The sequence below is a fragment of the Panthera pardus genome, unplaced genomic scaffold (genome assembly GCF_024362965.1).
Source record: "Panthera pardus isolate Hobbes unplaced genomic scaffold, ASM2436296v1 HiC_scaffold_3, whole genome shotgun sequence".
In the NCBI taxonomy this organism is placed as follows: Eukaryota; Metazoa; Chordata; class Mammalia; order Carnivora; family Felidae; genus Panthera; species Panthera pardus.
The window spans coordinates 38,567,814-38,587,018 of record NW_026526876.1 but is presented as its reverse complement, the minus strand read 5'-3'; the positions used below and the strand labels follow the sequence as shown (position 1 = coordinate 38,587,018).

General features: G+C 60.0%; 1 protein-coding gene across 1 annotated transcript; it reads left to right on the top strand.

Annotated features, from left to right (window-relative positions):
* The first annotated feature begins 2,689 nt into the window (after positions 1-2,689).
* On the top strand, positions 2,690-18,764 carry SAMD14 (sterile alpha motif domain containing 14). Its single transcript, XM_019415812.2, has 10 exons — positions 2,690-3,066; positions 6,887-6,941; positions 12,745-12,911; positions 13,336-13,624; positions 14,409-14,496; positions 14,596-14,670; positions 14,776-14,935; positions 16,162-16,281; positions 16,367-16,522; positions 17,352-18,764. The coding sequence occupies exons 2-10, from the start codon at positions 6,899-6,901 to the stop codon at positions 17,505-17,507; spliced, it is 1,254 nt and encodes a 417-aa protein (XP_019271357.1). The 5' UTR covers positions 2,690-3,066; positions 6,887-6,898; the 3' UTR covers positions 17,508-18,764.
* Positions 18,765-19,205: the final 441 nt, after the last annotated feature.

Genomic DNA, 19,205 nt, shown 5'->3' with positions numbered 1-19,205 from the left:
CTACCAGAACCCCTGGTGGCAGTCAGCACCTGAGGCAGGCACTCCCTTGTGGAGGGTTTTGTCACACAAGTCTCATGTCAAGCCAAATTCTGGCTTCCCACTCCTTCCTCTCAAAAATCCTAGTTCTACACTTCAGGACCATAGAGCACCCATCCAGCCTGCCACCCACCTGGAAGGTACTTAGAAACCTGGGGATGGTGACCATGCCTCTCAAGTCATCTTCTCCAGGTAGATCATCCTTGGAGGATCCTTAGAATACTTCCGGGAAGAAAGATCCAGGTGCCCAAATCCCAAGATCAGAGACCACCAGACCACAAGGCCACAGGTCATGGCTCCAGAGATAGAGGTCACTGAGGCCCTGCTCAGGGAACCTAGCCAAGAAATCCCAAGAAGTGAAGTGGCCGGACCAACATGGGTGGGAAGGCAGACATGGGGTTGTGACACCTTCTGCTGGTCTGACTGGGGCTATGTGTATATGGTGGGCTCCCGGTGCCCCCATCTGTCCTGTGCATTGTGTGAGGGTCCTGCACACTGCATGTTCCAAAAGGTGGGCCAAGTGGTTCCCCATGTCTAAGCCTTGAGTGTGTCGTATGGCTGGGGATGTTATGTGTGGCTTTGCTTTGAGTCTCTCAGCCCTAAGGTGTGACATAACCATGACGTATGTCCATGTTTGGGGCTATGTCAAGTGGCTATGGGCAGGCCTATGTGAGGCTTGTTACCACGGCCCTGCTCTATCGCCTGCTTGAGCAGGATGCCACAACCCCAACACTTGCCATAGTGGAGGGAAATCAAACGAAGGGCGTTTTCTGAACTCCCAGAAGGTTAGGCATCACTAGAAACAGGGCTCCTTCCAGGTCCTATGGCCTAGCAGACACCCTCTCCCACAGAACCCGCACCCCTCAACACTGGTGTTCCACACCCATGATGTCCCCACTCCCTACAGGGCCTATGTAATCAGCTCCTCACTCCACCCTATCACCCAGACCTCACCAGATGCCTGAAAGTCATGTCCTCTTTAAAGATCCCAGACTCAGCCCTGTAGGGTGTCACCCAGAGTCTCCAGCCCCCTCCTCCGCTCCCCACAGTCTAGCCAACACTCCATGCCTGCCAGCAGATTCCAAAGACAGACCCAGAGATCCCTAAAATGCCCACAGATTTCCTAGGACAACTTCAGCCTTAAGGCTTATTAATTCTGTCCTCACCCACAACCCTCAGGCCATCTGAGCTCAACATGCCATTTCCCACAGCCCCTCAGAGACCTGTGACTACAGATACTCCAGCTGGCCATTGGAGAACTCTATCCCTACAGGCTGCACAGTTCCCCCTTGAGCTCCGGACCCCCTATTTGCTCTGGAAGAAGCCACTTTCATTCTTCAAAGTCTCTGTTTCCCCCCTCTTAAAACGGGGGTAATAGAAACAACTACCTCATGGGTTTATTGTAAGGGTGACATTAACTATCAGGGAAAAACGTGCTTAGTACAGCGCCCGGCTCCTACGCCATCACAGTATGGTAGCTAGCTGTTGACTATTACGCTATTTCCCCCCCGGGGCTGGCCTGCCACCAACTCCAGCTCACTGCTCCAAGTGTGATCTCATCCCTGCCCCCACCCCCCACCCCTGACTCCGGGACTCGAACCTCAAACCAGGCCTCCTTCTCCTTCAGTGGCCAGTGGTCCCCCAAATCTGGCCAATTTCTTTCATTCTCTATCCCGAACAGTTCTCAGCTTGACCTGTGATCTTCAGGCCTCCTGCCCTCACCTCTCGGCCTCACCAGGGCTCTCCCTGCCTCCAGCTGGCTTCTCCAATCCGCTCTGCACAGGGGAGCCAAAGGGTGCTTCCTAAAAGGCAAATCTGAGCCCCTCATTCCTCTGTTACTGCCCCCCCCCATGGCTCCCCGTTTAAACTTCAAGCACTCCCTCTGCACCTTTGCAGCCTCACTCCTCTTCCTTTTTTAGCCCGCCACCCCCTAGCCCCACTAGCACTCCTACCCTGTGCTGCCCGGAGGGGTAGCCAACACAACACCTCCACCTGGAAGCCTGCCGGATCGCCACCACCTCCACCCTCACCCACCCCCGGGCCTGGCCTGCGTCCTCCAGTGCGCACTCGCGGCGCTGAAGTGTCCTCTATGAACCGGGGCTCACGGCACCCGGGCTCGTCTGTCCCCCTGACAACGCCGCGAGCCCCGACGGGCCGGGGCCCTGGTGGTTCCGTTCCCTTGGCGCCCAAAGTTGCTCGGTGGACGTCGGTTGAATGGATGAATCGGGAGCCCTCACAGACCTCGCCGAGGAGGCGGAAGCCCCGTGGGTCTAGAGGCGGGGCCGCTCTCCCACCCGCCCCCCCCCCTCCCCGCCGGACTTCCGAGGCCCCACGAGTAGCTGCAACTCGGAATCCCCTCGCCCGACCACCGCGCGGGGCCTCCGCCTCCCTCCCGTCCTGCCGCCTCCGCCCCCTCTCGCTCCCTCCCTCCCTCCCTCCCTCCTGCTCTTTGTCTCCGGGCGCCCGCCTCCCCGCCACACGCCCCCCGCACCGCCCCTTCCCGGGAGACCCCCGCGGACCCCCGCGGACGCGACGCGACGCGTGTCGGCCTGCCCGGCGGGGGGCCTGCATCCGGCGGGGCCCGGCGGGCGGCGGGGCGGGGAGGTGGTTCCCTCCGTCCCTCCCTTCTCTCTCTCTCTCTCTCTCTCTCTCTCTCTCTCTCTCTCTCTCTCTCACACACACACACACACACACACACACACACACGCACACACACACGCGCGCACACACGCGCACACGCATACACGCGCGCGCGCACGGAGCATCCTCCCGTCAGGGCTCTGGTCCAGCCCCGCCCGCGCCTCCCGCTCCCCGCAAACCCTCTCCTCGTCTCCCGCTCCCCCCATCGCCTCCGGCTCCGGGACTCTCCGCGCCCGCCCCTCTCCCGGGATGGAGCGGCTCGAGCCCGCCCGCAGCCCCCCGCGGCCGGGGTGACGGTCCCCCGCCCCTCCCCGCCTGGCCCGCGCCCGGAGGACCATGGGCCCGAGGGGCTCCCGCGGCGCCGGACGCTGAAGATGACTGATGCTGGAGGTGAGGACCCCGACGCGGACCGGGAAGCAGAGCGGGGGTCACTGGGGATCGCGGCGGGACCCCGAGTGGGGTCGGATAGGGCCTTTCTTCCCCGGCCCTGGGGGGCCGCGCGGAGCTGGGGTGCTGGGGCTGTCGGGGGGGAGGGGGCGGAGATGGGATTTGTGTCCCTAATCCTCTCCCTCCCGGAGAAATTAATTTTAAAAAACTGGTGGGGGGGGGGAGGGGGAGAGGGCTTAACTCCTTCCTGCTCGGCGCGGAGTGGGACGGCTGGACCGGAGAGAAACTAGCCGCCCGGCCCCGACCGGGAGTGCGGTAGGTGCCCTGGCCTCCGCGGTGCTGGGAGCGCGCTCCGACTTGCCCGCCGCCGCAGCCGGGGCCTAGGGGAGGGGGCGCCGCTTTCTCCGGCTCCCCATTGCCCGCACCCCCACCTCCAACCTCCCCTCCCGGCCTTTCCTTCCCAGCCGTTCCCAGTCGCACTTCTGCCTTAGTCTTTCTCCTCTTCCCGGGCCCCTTTCCCGCTGGGGCCCGCCCCTCTCCCGACAGCCACCCCTTGGGTCTCTCCTTGCAGCCCTTCCTGGGGCCTCACTCCCGGCCCAGGGAGCCCGTCTCCACCACTGCTTCCCCGGCCCCACTCCTCTCTTCCCAGCTCTTTCTTCCTCCGCTCTGCAGCTCTGTGGACTGACTCTCCATCAACCTGTCTGCCCCTGTTCCTACTTCCCACTTCCCTCCTGGGCTCGTGCCCCTTTCTCTTTCTCCTTCCCGGGCTCCCAGAAAGCCTCCCTTACTCCCAGAGAAGAGTCAAAGGTCATGGGTGCTGCTCCCCTGGGAACTGGAAGCTTTGGGAAGAAGGAGTGGCCTCGTAGCACCAGTCCCCAGCCTGTGCCCCGTTTCATTTCCACCTTGTGGCAGTTGCTGGTTGAAATTGCGCATATGAGTGTGTGTGTGTGTGTAGGAGTGTGAAGGGGGGGTGGTTTTCCAAAGCTCAGTTCTGGTGAGAGGGGTCTGGTGACCTCTTGGATGGCCTGCTTCCCAGAGTTCCCCACGGGTCGCCCCATACACACCCCAGGGAGTTAGTTGTTGAGGGGAGGGAAGGAAAGCCGTTTGTGCTGAATCAGGATGGACGAGGCACAGAGTGAACTGGAAGGCCCGGCCTACCCCAGAGGGTGCCTGAAAGAGGGCTCCATCCACAAGAGGGTCTCCACCCAGGACTGGGACTTGGAGTGCAGAACACGGGTCATCTCCATTCTCAGCTCGTCTAAGAGAGGAGGCACCGCTGCTGACCTCAGAGAGCCTCCATTCTGATGGGAGAGGCAGTTCTTCTCTTCAGAGAGTCCCTAATGGGATGGGGAATACCCTCCCCTCTCCTCAGGGAGCTCCCATCTGATGCAGGGGAGCCATGACCTATTTAGGGAATCAGTGAAGTATGAAAAATCCCCCATTTCCCAGTGGTTGGGGAAGGGCGGATTTAGAAATTATGTGGACAAATGGGAGGAAGGAGGGCTGTCTAAGACAGCTTTCTGAAGGAGGGGTCGGCCGGGTCTTGGGCAGATGAGGCTTTGTGATTGAATGAGGGAATTGTGCTCATTCTTAGGGGCAGCCTTGCTTCCAAGACGGCCCTTCAGGCAGGAAGAGAGGTTCTAGAATTTCTTTGCTATTGGCACCCAGAGGTCAAGAATGGCACGAGAGTTCTTGGAGGACCCCTTCTCATACCTCACTTCCTGCTTTCAGCCCCAAGCAGGGGAGCTAGGGGTGGAGGTGGTTTAGAAGTTTCTCCCATCCTAGACAGTGTGGACCAGCTCCCCTTCCACGACGTCTCTCCCTTCTTCCAGCAGGGGCCTTTCCTCAATCGCACCCTCCCAAATTGCAAATCGTCACCCAGGATGGGGCTGAGGAGCAGGAGACAGGTTGAGGTTGAATTCTGCCTCTTATCCCCTGCATCTGAGTTTTGCTGTGTGTATAGTGGGGATACTAAGAATCTCAAGCCTGGACAGCTCCCAGCGAGATGGTGTCTATGTAGTAACAGAAGAGGAAAGTTGGAAAAGACTCCAGCAAGCATGAGGCCAAGCTTCCCCATACCTGTCAAATGCATTTCTAGCCCAATGCCCTGCACTGCTCACGGGACCTGAGTGTTAGCAGTAACTGGAGATCGTTTTCCAGCCCTGCAGTGTGCCCCTGCCCCTGAGCGTCCTCTCTCTCTCACCCTGTCTGGTATTCCCCTTCCCCTCTAACACCCAGGCCTTGGTTTAGGGCTGCTGCTATCCTGCGTCTGCTCAGGAGCCTGCCCACATAGTTTCAGATGCATTGTACATCCTGCTTCCCCACCTGCCTCCCTTCTTGCTTCCCCCACCCCCCACAAAGCAAAACAAAACCAAACCCCTACCCATCACGCTTCCTCCCGGAACATACTTGATGTATCACAGAGATTTGGCTGTCCACTGTTCTGCTGTGAGTACTCCCCATACCCTTCTGCATCTGTGAGTCTGTCTGGAACTGTGAGAACTGTGAGTTTGTCAAGAACAGTGGCCCTGCTGATGGTGCCAGCTTCCTGAACAGCTCATGTTCAGGAAGGCAGGTGGTGAGCACACCAGGGGTGGGGGACGGGGGGTGAAGTAGGACTGGGTGATAGATGGGAAGACAGATGGATGGATAGTATGAACTAATGGGTGCAGAGATAGTATGAGCAAATGGATGCAGGGATGGATGGATGGATGGATGGATGGATGGATGGATGGTGGATGGGTGAATGAATGAGTGGATAGATGGTGGATGGGCGAATGAATGGATGGATGGTGGATGGATGAATGGATGGATGGATGGTGGATGGGTGAATGAATGAGTGGATAGATGGTGGATGGGCGAATGAATGGATGGATGGTGGATGGGTGAATGAATGGATGGTTGGTGCATGGCTGGATGAATGGATGGATGGATGGTGGATGGGCAAATGAATGGTTGGATGGTGGATGGGCGAATGAATGGTTGGATGGTGGATGGGCGAATGAATGGATGCTTGGTGGATGGGTGAATGGATGGATGGTGGATGGGTGAGTGAATGGATGGATGGTGGATGGGCAAATGAATGGATGGATGGATGGATGGATGGATAGATGGATGGATGGGTGAGTGAATGGTTGGTTGGTGGATGGATGAATGAATGGTTGGATAGTGGATAGGTGAGTGAACGGTTGGATGGATGGGCAAGTAGATAGATGGCTATGTAGGTGGGCAGGTGGATGGATGGATGGATGGATGGATGGATGGATGGATGGAAGAACCTGGGTTCTGCTCCTGATTTTGCCATTGGCTTGCCATGTGACCTTAAATTAACAGTGACCTTAACAGTCACTCTCCCCTCTGTTTCTTTATTTGTAAAACGAGAGGATTAGGTTTAATAATCCCCAAGATTTCTCCCAGATTTGATGTTGGACAATTTATGACGATCAAAAGTTTTTAGGGAATGGTGATGATAGAAAGGCCCAGCACAGTGAAGGGGGGCAGTTCAGTGAGCCGTGTGAAGGCACGCAGCAAATCAGCGTGGCCACAAACCATAAGACTCAGCCTGTGTCTACACCCCGGATTTGCTCCTGCCCCTGTCCACTCTTCTATTTCTGCCTCCTGCCCTAGCTCTCACAGTCCAGAGTATGGTTCAGGCGACTTCTTTTCCAAGGAGCTGGAGGAAGGTTCTAAGGGAAGGTGAGGGGCCATAAGACCAGGAGCAGGTAGCCAGCGGCAGCTCCCTGGTCTCCACCAACCTGAACCTCTTATCCATAGTCATTTTTTTTCCTCTCTCTCTCTCTCTCTCCCACCCGATCCTCCCCAGCTTCCTTGAGTCATGGCTTCTTCAAAGCTACGAGAACCTGCGGACGAGGTTTTTGGTAAGTTCTGTTTGCTCTAACTCTATCCAAGGCCATCAGCATTGGGGGGATTCCCTCTGGGACTTCAGTGTGTGTCAGTGTGTGTGTGTGTGTGTGTGTGTGTGTGTGAGCGCGCGTGCGCTTTGTGGCCTTTCAACCTGGGTCTTTGTCATTACTATCTATGCCAATTACAACAATAAGGGTCTTCATTTATCAAGTACTGTCTCATGCCAGGTACTAGGCTAACACCCCAGTCTCCCATGCGCTATATCATTTACTCCCCACAGTCATGCTAAGAGGTGTGCCCTTTGTCCAGACAAGGTGCCGAGAGCACAGAGTGCTGCAGTGACTTGCTTTAAAGATCACATGGCAGGTTAGTGGCAGAGCTGAGACTAGAACTCCAGACCGCCTGACTCCCTGCTCTCAGTCACCGGGCCGTGTCCCCGTGTCCCCAGCACAGGTGATACACGTTACCTCCACATCGCATAGTGAGGGACCTTAGCCTGCAGGATGTGCGTGGAAATCAAATGCATAGGACATAGAGCCTCTGTACCCCCAGGCTGGCCCCCTCTTTACACACTGGGGTGCATGCGCGCACCTGCTCCTTCCATCATTTACCCCCTGCAGTCTTTCTATTGTGTGATATGGGGAGAGACCACCCTGACAGGGCTGAGTCCCCAGCATGCACTGGGGTGGAAAGGCTGTTTCCTTGCTGGATTTGGTGGAGGAGTCAGGGAGCAGGGAAGGTGAAGGAACATGGAGGGAGAGGTGGAGACAGAAGCGGTTGCCTGAAGCCGATGGCAGGTGTGGAGCCCAGGACACTCACATTTGTGTGCACAAGCCTCAAGGGGCTCCCGGCTTCTCCTCCCCTGCCTTCTCATCTCTACCTGCCCTCCCCTCCTCTCCCCGCCCTCTCCTGCTCACCCGGTTCTCCCCTGTGTGGCCACATGCCCTGGCAATGCCAGGAACTCCTGCCTCCTGGTTCCTGGGAAACTGCTTTCCTGGCCTCCCTGGGGCCCGTGGAATGAAGGGTTTGCCTCCTGGACTCCTCCAGCCTCCAGCTGCCTCTGGGCCTCAGACTCTTGGGTCTCACCATCTGCACCCAGGCCTGGCCTGACAGAAGTGAGCGCCCCCTTACCTCGGCTTCTGGGCCTCCCAACACCCCCTAACCCCAACTCTGCCTGTTTTCCTGCTCCCAGACCTGCTGAGGTAGCTGGCTGCCTTGCCTGCTTCCTGATTCGAAAGGCAATTAAATATTCATGACTCCCCAGTGCCCAGGGCTGGGCTAACTCCCTGCTGGGGAGAGAAAGAGAGAGACAGAGAGACAGACACAGAGATGGAGGGAAGCCAGGGAGCCAGGTAGAACAGGGACCAGAGGAGAGACAGGCCCCACCTTGTCTCAAAAACACTTAAGCCCCCCTAGAAGTTCCTTTGCTCCCTCAACCCTCTGACCCTCCGAGGTAAGCTGCCTGCAGTCCTGATGTGGCCCAGAGTCAGGAGCAAAGGGCCCTTCTCCCTGGGCCAGGGCAGCTGGGCACCAGCTGTCCAGGCGTCCCAGAACAGCGAGAACACTAGTCTGGGAGCCAGGAGGCCTGGATGCTGTCCTGAACTCCCCCTGCACCTTTGGCCAAACCTTGCCTGTCTGAGCCTCAGTTTCCCCACCTATAAAATGAGAGGTTGGACTCACAAGGTGCTCCCATCTCCGCCTCAGGGGAGGTAGAGCGGGCTGAGTACTTACACACTGAGCCTCCAGAGCCAGACTGCCTGTAACCTTGGCCCCTCTCTTCGGCAGCCGTGGGCCTTCAGGCAAATTAAGGCTGCCCTGGGGATTCCCGGAGTCTCTTCCTCCTAGGGTTGTGGGGAGTTTAAATGAGCTAGTGATCGGAAAGCACTTAGAACCGGTGCCTGGCACAGCGAGAGCCCCGTGAGTGGTAGCCAGTCTTATTCTGTGGTTCAGTCCTTGCTGCTTGCAGATAACGCTTGGAGAGTCTGTGTCAGGGATCGGGGGGCAGAGGGCTCCCTCTGGAAAACCCCAGAAGCGAAGCAGGGGCAGCTAAGGAACTAGGGGCGCAGCATCAAGGCTGGGGTCCCAAATAGCAGTCCTCTGGCAGGACCTCTCCCCTCGGCAAGCCTCCGCCACTGCGTCTGGACAACTGTGACCGTCCCCGTGGGTCCACCCTCCCCGGTGTCCGGGCCGGTCCCCTCTCCTTGCAGCCTCCACTGGCCCACACCATCCCTTCTCCTTGGAAAGTTCTTCCCTGTTCTCTCTACCACCTTAGCTCTTCACTGTCTCCCAGACCTCAGCCCGGCTACCTAACCTATAGCCCCCAGCCCCTGCCTTCGTCCCTTCCGCAAATACCACTGGGCCCCTATCATGTGCCAGGCTCTGTTCCAGGCCGCAGGGAGACAGCACCGAACAAGCCAGACAAGGTCACTGCCCTCGAGGAGCTTGCGTTCTAGTGCGGGGGCAAGCGGGGGACCCACACGGAAGCACCCACACGACGAGACGAGACAAGAAACATGTCATGGGGCAGAGCGCTCCGCAGAGGACTTAAGTGTGGAGCGTGCACGTCACCACCTTCGCGTGTCTTGAGCCCGTCTCTGCCCGGCTCTGCGCTGGTCCCCAAAGGGTGACTTAGCTTGAATACAGCAAACACCGACTGACCACCTCCTCTCTGCCGGGCCCCGCGCCAGCTCTCACGGAACACGGCGGACGGCGCAGGGCTCGACCCTCTGCCGCGCGCGGACTGGCACGGGACGGTCACTTCCGACCAGACCGTAGGGCCAGGCCTGCAGAGGGGCAGCGGTCCTGCGGGGCCGGCGGGATGATGGATTTGAGTTGACAGCCGGACAAAGGAGGGGTGGGGCAGAGGAGGGCTGCAGGAGCAGCCCAGGCAGAGGCAGGTGGAGACAGGGACCCAGGTGCGGCCGGCAGGTTAGTACCGCTCCCGCCAAGGCCACCCACAGCTCGTGCTCTCTGAGCCCTTAGCCACGGGCATTCTGGCACAGCTTTATATAGTGATCTGATTTAACGCTCACACAACCCCGCGAGGAACATACTCCTGCCATGACCCCGTCTTGCTGACGCGGAAGCCAATATCTAAATGTAAGTGACTTGTCCAGAGTCACCCAGCCAGCAAATGGCAAAATTGGATTCAGCCCCGGCCAGCCGGCTCTTAACCATGGTCCCTATAAGAGCCCGCTGTGCAGAGGAAATGTGGGAAACACAGAAAGGGGGAGCTGGGACCCCTCCGGCCTTGCCTGGAGGGCTGAGGGGCATGGGCTTTATGTTGTTGGCTTTGGAACCCTCCCCCCTCCCCTGCCCCGCCCTGGGTTTCAAAAGCAAGCAATTATGGGACACAGTCAGAAATGCGCTTTAGGAAGTTTCTTCTGGCTCGTGACAAGTGGGGAGGGAGGCGGACCGTTGGCAAGGAGCTCAGGATGGAAGGACGCTGAGGCCGTGCTCAGCTGGCTGGGTCTTCGGGGAAGTGGCTGCTGAAGGCCTGAGCTCAGGCGGTTCAGTCACAAGGGAGAGAAGAGACCGGGTTGCAGAGGTGTGAAGGCAGATGGACAGAACCACGGCTTTTCCATTAGAATATTTACCAAGACCCTACTATGTGCCGGCATCCATCCTGAGTTAGAGCAGTGAAAAAAAGAGGAACGTCAGCCCTCATGGAGCTGGCATTCTAATGACTGGAGAGACCATAAACTAAGCAAAATACACAGCATGCCAGAGAATGATACATGATATAGGGAAAAACAGAGATTGGGGTTCTGGGGCGGGGGGGGGGGGAATTATAAGTTGAGTGGTCAGTCAAGTCCTCGGTGACAGAAAGCATTTAAAGCAAAGACCTGAAGGAGGTGAAGGAGAGAACCACGCAGAAACCCGTGGCGAGAGCCTTGCAGGAAAGGGAAAGAGGAAGTGCAAAGGCCCTGAGGTGCAGGCGAGGCTTGTGTGAGGAAGAGCCAGGAGGCTGGGATGGCCAGGAGTGGAGGGAGCACGAGGGGGAGAAGGAGAAGCTCAGAGAGGTAAAGGGAGCACGGACTGAGTCCGGAAAAGCCACTGGGACGACTTGGCGCTTACTCTGTGCGAGGTGGAAGTCCCCAGAGGGTTCTGAGCAGAGCAGTGACAAGGGCTGACATGTTCTATCAGGATCACTCTGGCCACCGCTGTGTTGAAAATAGACCGTAAATGGGAAAGGGAGGACAAGGGAAGATCAGCTTGGAGGCTTTTGCGATAATTGAGGCAGGAGGTGATAGTGACCTAGACCAGGGAGGCTGTGTGTCCCCCTCTCCTCCCTGCCTTCCCATCCTCTCCCTGCCTCACCTCTTCCCCCTTCTTCCTCTGCTGTCCCTCCCCTTTCTCTCCGTGTGTATGCCAGGCTCCACTCCTATTCCCCTGGATTATTTTGAACCTAATCCAAAACATTGCATCGTTTCACCATAAATATTTCAGTGTGTCTAGAGGTATGTCGAAAGTGGAGCTAACAGCCGAGGGCAAAGGGTAGCTTGGGGCTGAGTTGGGGGGCTGGGTGGATGACGGGGCCTTCTGCTGAGCCGAGGAGCAAAAGGGAAGCCGGTTTGAGGCAAGGCGGTGGGTTCATTTGGGTGGATTCCTTGAGGAGCCTGGGTGCCTTTGACGTGGCAAGTCCCCTGGCCGGTGCCGAGGCGCCCTGGGCTTCGGGGGTGAACCAGGAGGTGGTAGTTAAGTCAGGCCAGCAACTGGGGTGGCTTAGGGGGTGTCTGCAGACAGGACAAAGAGGAGCAGGGAAGGCAGGGCAGGCATGAGTGATGGGATGGGGGACCCTGAGATCGTGGGGGGGGGGGGAGGGGGGGGAAGAAAAGGTCTTAACCCATCCTGAGGTCTGGGAAGGACATCTTCTGCCCGGAGACCCCAGTGCCGAGCCTGGAGATGCTGCGGAGCGGGGGCTTCGTTCCCAGGTGGAACAGATGAGAAGGAAAACGAGGAGCAGTTGGGATTTTGCATGATCCGCTGGGTTTGCCTGTCTTCCTCCACGTCTTCATCCGGGACCCAGCCCGGCACCGCCGCCCCCAGGATGGTGGAGACAGGCCTCCCGGGGCCTGGGTTTCCCCCTGACGCCGCTGCTATGTCCCAGCTCAGCTGCGAGCCTTCTCGGCAGTGCTGTGTCTGAGCGCCAACCCCAGGCGTGGCCCAGCGAGCCCGTCTCTGGAGCCAGATGAGTCAGGCTCGGATCCCGGACCACTGCCAGCTGGTGGCTGCCCTCAAGAACTTGACCTCCCTGAGCCTCAGTTTGCAAGGCTGTACGACGCGCGTAATAGTTGTCCCTCGCTCACTGGGGTGTTTTGAGCGGACGGGGCGAGGTGTGAACCTTCTGGCACGTCGTTGGGGCTTCTTAAAGGGGAGCTGTTATTACCATGATCTGTCCGGCCTCATCCCCAGCCCTCCTCTCCACAGAGCGGCCCCGCAAGTGCCCCGGAGGTGCTCCCGCCGTGCGGAGAGCAGGTTGCCAAACCTCCTCTCTTGTAAACTCCCACCCAGACCTTAGACCACTTTGGTGCTTCCTCCCCTGACCCATCCAGACAGGACGCTCCTGTCCTCCTCGGTGTCCGTGAGCGTTTGCCCCACACGGCCGCATTCAGGTGCTGACGCGTCTGGCTTGCCAGGCGACCGTCTGGGACCCTGTTCTCCGTCTCATTCGTACTCCCGGGGCCCGGCACTCACAAACAGTGGTTGAATGTCTGGGGTGTGAGTGCAGGCGGCTGCCTGAGGTGGGTGGGCCTCTGGGCTTGCTGTCCTCACGTGTCTGGTCTGTGTCCCCCCCCCCCCCCACCTGGTTCACAGACCTGGACTTGGCTGTGCCAGAGACCGTCAGACTGGACAGCAGTTTACATAAGGCCCGAGCCCAGCTACTGGCCAAGGGCCGGAGACACCGACCTTCCCGCTCCAGGCTTCGGGACAGTGCCAGCTCTGCAGAGGATGGCGAAGGCTCCGATGGGCCCGGAGGCAAGGTCGGGGCAGCCCACCCAATCACACGTACCCTACCCACCCCCCTCTGGCCCGCCCCGCCCCCCCATCCCTCCAAACCCCTTTCCAGGGAAACCCCACTCCCAGACTTCTGACGTAGTAGCACCAACATTCACATCTGGCTCACGTCAAATTTTACGCAAGGTGTGATCATTCCCATCATGCGTGTGAGGGAACTGAGGCTCTGAGAGGTTCAGTAACAAATGCACGCAGTTAGGAAGTGAGGAGGGCGGGATTCAACCCCAGCCTGCATGACCGAAGCCCCCCCCCCCCGCCCATCCCCCACATCTCACGGCCCAGCCAGCCCCTTCAGGGGGCCCCCTCGCAGTTTGCGGGGTGAAACCAATTCCCAGCCCCTCGGGGAAGAGGCGGGGAGGGTTGGCAGTGAGCGGCTGCCCCCTCCCCCAGGTGACGGACGGCTGCGGGAGCCCCCTGCACCGGCTGCGCTCGCCTCTGCACTCGGGCCCGGGGTCCCCGGCGGGGGGCTCTTTCTGCCTGGAGCCTCCGGGGTTGCGGCGCAGCCTGGACGAAGACGAGCCGCCGCCCTCGCCGCTCACACGCTACCGGCCCCTGCACAACGCCACCTCGCACGAGGGCCTGGCCGCCGCCTCCTGCTCGCCGCCGCGCTCCGCGCCCTCCTCGGACAGCTCGCCCAGCTTCGTGCGCCGCCACCCGCGCGCGGAGCCGCACAGCGAAGGTGAGCGGTGGCCGGCGGCGGCGCCCCCTGCTGGCGGGCGCCGGGACTGCAGCGGGCGGACCAAGCAGGGCCGAGCACCTTGGTGAGGGGGGAGGAGGGAGGGGGGAGGGGGGGAGGACACATTACGGCTCACGCATTCGCTTCCTGTGTACCAGACTCTGTTGCGCACTGGGGACACACAGGTGGGGAAACAGATGCAGCCTTTTCCCTCGCGAGGCTTGCAGTTTGGGGGAGAGGCCATCTAATAATTCCTTATAGGTTAAGGGGGAAGCGATCAAATCATCTCTCAACTAAACGTGCGGGTTACAAGCTGTAATCAGCGCTATGGGAGAAACGTGCGCGGTGGCGGGGGCGACACCGAGCAGGGCGGAAGGACCCAGCGGGGAGCATCCTGTAAGGCTTCTCTGAGGGCGTGACATGGGAGCCAAGATCGGAAGGCTGGTTAGAAGTTGGTCAGGATAAACTGAACCCTGACTAGCAGCGGCCCCTACGCGTTCGTGGGTTGCATAAGGCTTTTTGCGCATATTCCTTGAAACAGGCAGGTGTCATCACGGGTCCCGTGACATAGGTGTTATTGTAGATCAGGTGTGATCATCCCCCTGTCTGAGATAAAGGCAGCTCAGCGAGGTAGGGCGATTTGTCCTCAGTCGCACAGCTAGCGAAGGGCACCGGAGCCAAGTTACCTGATCCTAAGTCAGAAGGGTTTCCATCACCTCACCCTGGCAGCTCAAGGAGGCGGGTAAGCCACCCCACAGGCAATGTCCTTCCCTCTCCTCTCCAAAAGATGACAGCCGGGACGCCAGCCCCCCTGAGCCTGCCAGCCCCACCATCGGCCTGGATAAGAAGACTCGCCGCAAGTTCTTGGACCTGGGGTGAGTGGAGAACGGGCCAGCAGCAAAGGCTTGGGGCTGTGGGGTACAGGGTAGCACGGCGGGCCGCCCTGCCCCACTCCCCGCCTGCCCTCCCCACAGGGTCACCTTACGCAGAGCATCCACTAGCAAGAGCCGGAAGGACAAGAGCAGCAACCGCTTGTCCATGGGCAGCAGGTGAGTGGTGCCCACAGCCCCTCGGCCACGGTTTCCGCCCCTCGTTCCCTGTGGGCCCGGCCCTCGGCTCGGTGCCCCCACCCATGCAGGGTGCTCTCTCCGCAGGGAGTCAGTGGAGGGGTCCGGCAGGTCAGGGGGCTCCCCGTTCCTGCCCTTTTCCTGGTTCACAGACAGCGGCAAGGGCTCGGCGTCCTCTGGCAACACCACCTCCCCCGCCTGCTCCCCTAAACACGAGGGCTTCAGCCCGAAGAAGTCGGCTTCTCAGGTGAGCCCGTGGCCTTCCTGCCCTCGTGCCGGCCCCAGACTCAGGTGACACGAGGGCACGCTTCACCCTGGCTGGGATCCAGGCCTTCCTCGAGTCCATTTGTCTACCCACGGAGCCATCCGGTGGCTCATTAGTTCGTCCGTTCTCGTTCTCTGAGTTCATTCATTCACTTGTTCGCTCACTCACGCTCTGAGCCGTTCCTTCGTCGTTTCATTTACTGAATTCAACGCGCGTCAGTGAACACTGGGCTTCCCCTGGTGTATCCCCCACCCCCACCCCCAGCCTGAGGCCTCCTCCCCTCGGGCTAAGTCTCCTGCCTGGCTCGGCTCTAGCCCCACGTCCTGTCTTAGGAGCCGGGCTACCCGTGTGGTGGGGTGAGGCCTGGAGGCGACAGAGATGAGTGGGACCCAGACTAGCCAGTGCTTAGGAAGCTCGCCGCCCTCTGGGAGAAGTGACACCGGGGGACAGAAGCAACAGTCTCTGCTTATGCTCATGCTCGTGCCGCCCTCCACGGTTTGCAAGGCTCCAAGTGCATGCTTTTGCTTTGCTGTCCCAAAGCGCAGGCACGCTACCCCAGTCGAATAGATGAAAGAATAAGACGAAGAGAGAAGGACTTACCGCGTGGGTTGCTTGCCAGGCTCCAAGCCTGTTCCGTGGCTGTGCCTTATGTGCTCCCGGGGCAGAGGAGATCAGAAAGCTGGGAATTCGGGGGAGAAAGAGTTCCTTCTGACCTGGCGCTTCCTTGTTGCCTCTTTCCCTCCACGGACTCCTTCCATCTCTTCCTTCCCTTGTGCTGAGCCCTGGGATAACATAGTGAACAGACAGCCCAGGGCCTCAGAGAGCTTGTGGTCTCTACTCAGGCACTTAGCAGCCAGGGTGCTGGAGGCTGGGGTGGGGAGGCACAAAGGGGGACCCCTGACCTAGCCTGAGGGAATCCTGGTTGGCTGCCTGTAAGAAGTGACACCTCCTCCATTCCTGCTAACTATTCTGCCTCAGTTCTAGCCCCACGTGCTCCCAGAAGCCTTACGTCCTGATGCCTCCCGTGAGTCACCGTGTCATATGTGCCTGCCCAGCTCCTGGTTCATGCATAGGAGGCACTGGTGCCCCGTCCCCAGATTCAGCTCCATGCAGACAGGGGGCAGGGGGTTGGGAGCGCAGGGCAGTGGGGGGGGGGCTCCCTTGGGCTTGCGGGTGAGCTGTCTTTAGCACGCACCCCCCCTGTCTAGGAATCCACCCTGAGTGATGACTCTACACCGCCCAGCAGCAGCCCCAAGATCCCCAGTGGTCCCCGGCAGGAGACCAAGTGTTCCTACCCCTACCACACGCTGTCCCAATCTTCGGATGAGGTGAGTAAGCCCTGACCTCGGAGCGTCGGGTGTTCGGGCCACAGGCCAGGTCACCCCTCCTCACTGTCCTTGGTCTCCACCCCAGTTCCTGGACGAACCTCTCCCCACTGTCCACCACTGGACCAGTCAGCAGGTGGGCCAGTGGCTGCACAGCCTCAACCTGGAGCAGTATGCCGCTGAGTTCGCCGCGCGGCAGGTGGATGGGCCCCAGCTCCTGCAGCTGGATGGAAGCAAACTGAAGGTGGGTCAGAGGAGAAGAGCCGTGATCCAGCTGGAGCCCGAGGCAACCTTCCGGGATCGGGATCCCCTCACCCTGACCTTTCCTTTCACTTCCTTCGAGGCCATTCCCTGACCTCTGACCTCTGGGCAAGGTCCATGGCCTGATCTCTGGACTCTAGCATGGGTCCCCAGTCTGCCTCGAAACTCAAGCCCAGGTCTTCAGTTTGACCTTCAAGCTCCAGCCCCAGTCTCCAGGTTGACCTTGACCTCCACGACTGTCGTATCACCTGACTCTTGATTCCGAGTCTCCTGGTGTCCTAAGAAACCAGGCGTCTCCCTGATCACCTTGACTGATTCTCAGTCTTGGAGGGTGCTGGTAGTCAGGGGAGGTCAGGGGGCGCACCTCGGATCTTTGTGCTGGGAGGTTTCTGGCCTGTTCCCCACCCTCTGTTACACTGCTTGGGGAAGGGGTGGTGAGGAGAGTCCCCAGGGAGTCTGAGTGGGGAGGGGCCTCGGCTACTTACTAGCTGTGTGACCTTGGGCACATCACCTGCTCTCTGTGGGCCCCGGGGGTGCTGGGGTCGTGCCACGGCTGAAATCCAGAGTGGCGGAACCGGGGCTGAGGATTGCCAGGGGTGGGGGCAGGGGCTAAGGGTCTGGAAAGATCCTCCACTGGCATCTTTTCCGAAGGCTCCCCTTCCGAATTCTTGCCCTGCGGGGTCTGGTCCACAGGCAAGTCTGGGGGGTGGAAGAGAGCTTACGCCTGGGGCACAGAGAACCTGGGGCTCGGGTTGGCCAGGGCTCCGGGCGGTTCTGGGGCTCGTTCCCTCACCCTTGAATTCCTCCCCCAGAGCCTGGGGCTCAGCAACTCGCATGACCGGGCGCTAGTGAAGCGGAAGGTGAAGGAGCTGGCAGCGGCCGCTGAGAAGGAGCGCAAGGCCCAGGAGAAGGCCGCACGGCAGCGCGAGAAACTCCGGCGCAGGGAGCAGGAGGCCAAGAAAAGCTAGGGGAGGGCGAGGGGCAGGCACCGGCACCCAGGCGCTGGCGGCCGCCGGGCTCGGTGGGCACAGGCCTCAGCGAGAAGGCGGGGCCTGGGCGCCAAGCTTGGGCTGGCCTGGCCCCACACTCTCAGGGGGGTACGTGCCCTCTCCCACCCTGTCACTCGGTCTGGACCCAGATCCCCCAGAAAGGGAGACCCCAGGAGAGGGCCCGGTGAGAAATCCAATTTTAAGGACGTTTGGCACGGAGTCCCTAGGGGAGCTGGCAGGTTACGGGCAGAGGGCAGAGAGGCCAGGGCTGAACAGGTCTGGGAGCCCTGAGGCACCTGGGTCAAGTCTGACCCTCTGCCCTCAGGCCACGGCGGTGCTGGCCGGCAGTGAGCTGGGACACCTGCCTGGCCTGCCTGCCTGCCTTCTAGAGGCCCTGAGATGGGGCCAGGGTCCCAGGGCTGAGGGAGGTAGGAAGCACCTCAGCAGGAGCGGGTGGCTAGAGCTGTCCCTCTCCAGCTCTCCGAGGTGGCGGTGTGCTGGGAGAGCTCCGTGCTCCCCAAGGAGGCCGGGAGGTGCTGCAGCAAGATGCACTCAGGGTAGACTCCCGGTCTACACTCCTGAACGGGAGCGCGGAGAAAGCGGCATGGTCATCCCACGCGATCTTTGCAAGGACCTTAGGGGCAGGAAGGGAGGATGAAAACCTCCCCTTCCCCTTCCCTGTCCTGTGGGTCCCAGTGGTGAGATGACAGCCATACAGATCTGTCCCTCTGGGGCCCATTCAAGGCCTGGTCTTTGACCTGCTCTCTAACACAGGGCACACGTCTGTTGCTCCCTCAGAGGACACCTGAGACCTCTCTGGGGACAGAGCAAACTTGGGAGCTGGGGGTGGGGGGGACAGGATACCCCCAACCAGTGCCTAGGTGGTACTGAACAGGTGAACCCTCACGCTAGCTGGGTAGAGAGGCACCATCTGGGAGTCCCCCCGCAATCTCTTGGAAGGGTTCATCAACTCTCCCCCATCTGCTCTGGTTCCTGTCTGGGCCTCAGTGGGTTCCAGAAGCAGGCAGGCAGTGCAGGCTCTGGGTCGCTGGGCCACAAGGAAGGGTGGGGCCAGCCCCCTGGGTAGGGGCGGGATCTATCCTGGCGGCCCAGGGATGACCTCTATCTGTCCTTGGAAGGAGGGGGCTTTCAGACGATCCCCTGTCCTCAGCAGCACTGGCCGGCAGCTGGCCCAGCTTCTGGAGGATTGGCCAGTTATCAGTGGGGCGGGGGGGGGGGGGGGGGGAGGGGGCTCTGATTAGAAGTCCGCCTCCACCTCCCCCTGCCTGGAGTGGCGGACAGGACCCAATGCATGCCAACACCCCTCATTCCTGCTCAGGGGCTCTGGCTTCAAGGCCACCCCTGCTATGGCCAGGGTCCTGTCCCTGGGACTCAGCCCTTTGCTCCTCTCTGCTGTCTGTGCTGGGAGAGGGGCTTCAGAGGAAACTGAGGTACGGGGGCACCGCACCATCTACGCCTGTTGGAGGGGCTGGTGGGGAGGGTGGAAGGCACCCAGGCCTTTGAAGCTATCAGGAGCTATGTGGGTGCCCACCTGCATGTGAAGGGGGGGTGGTACTCAATTTATTTCAATAAACACTTATGATGTGCCAGTGACCTTTGTCTGCCCCAGGCTGGGTCGGGAGGCTGCGCTGGGCCCTGAGTGTGGTGGGGTGTCAG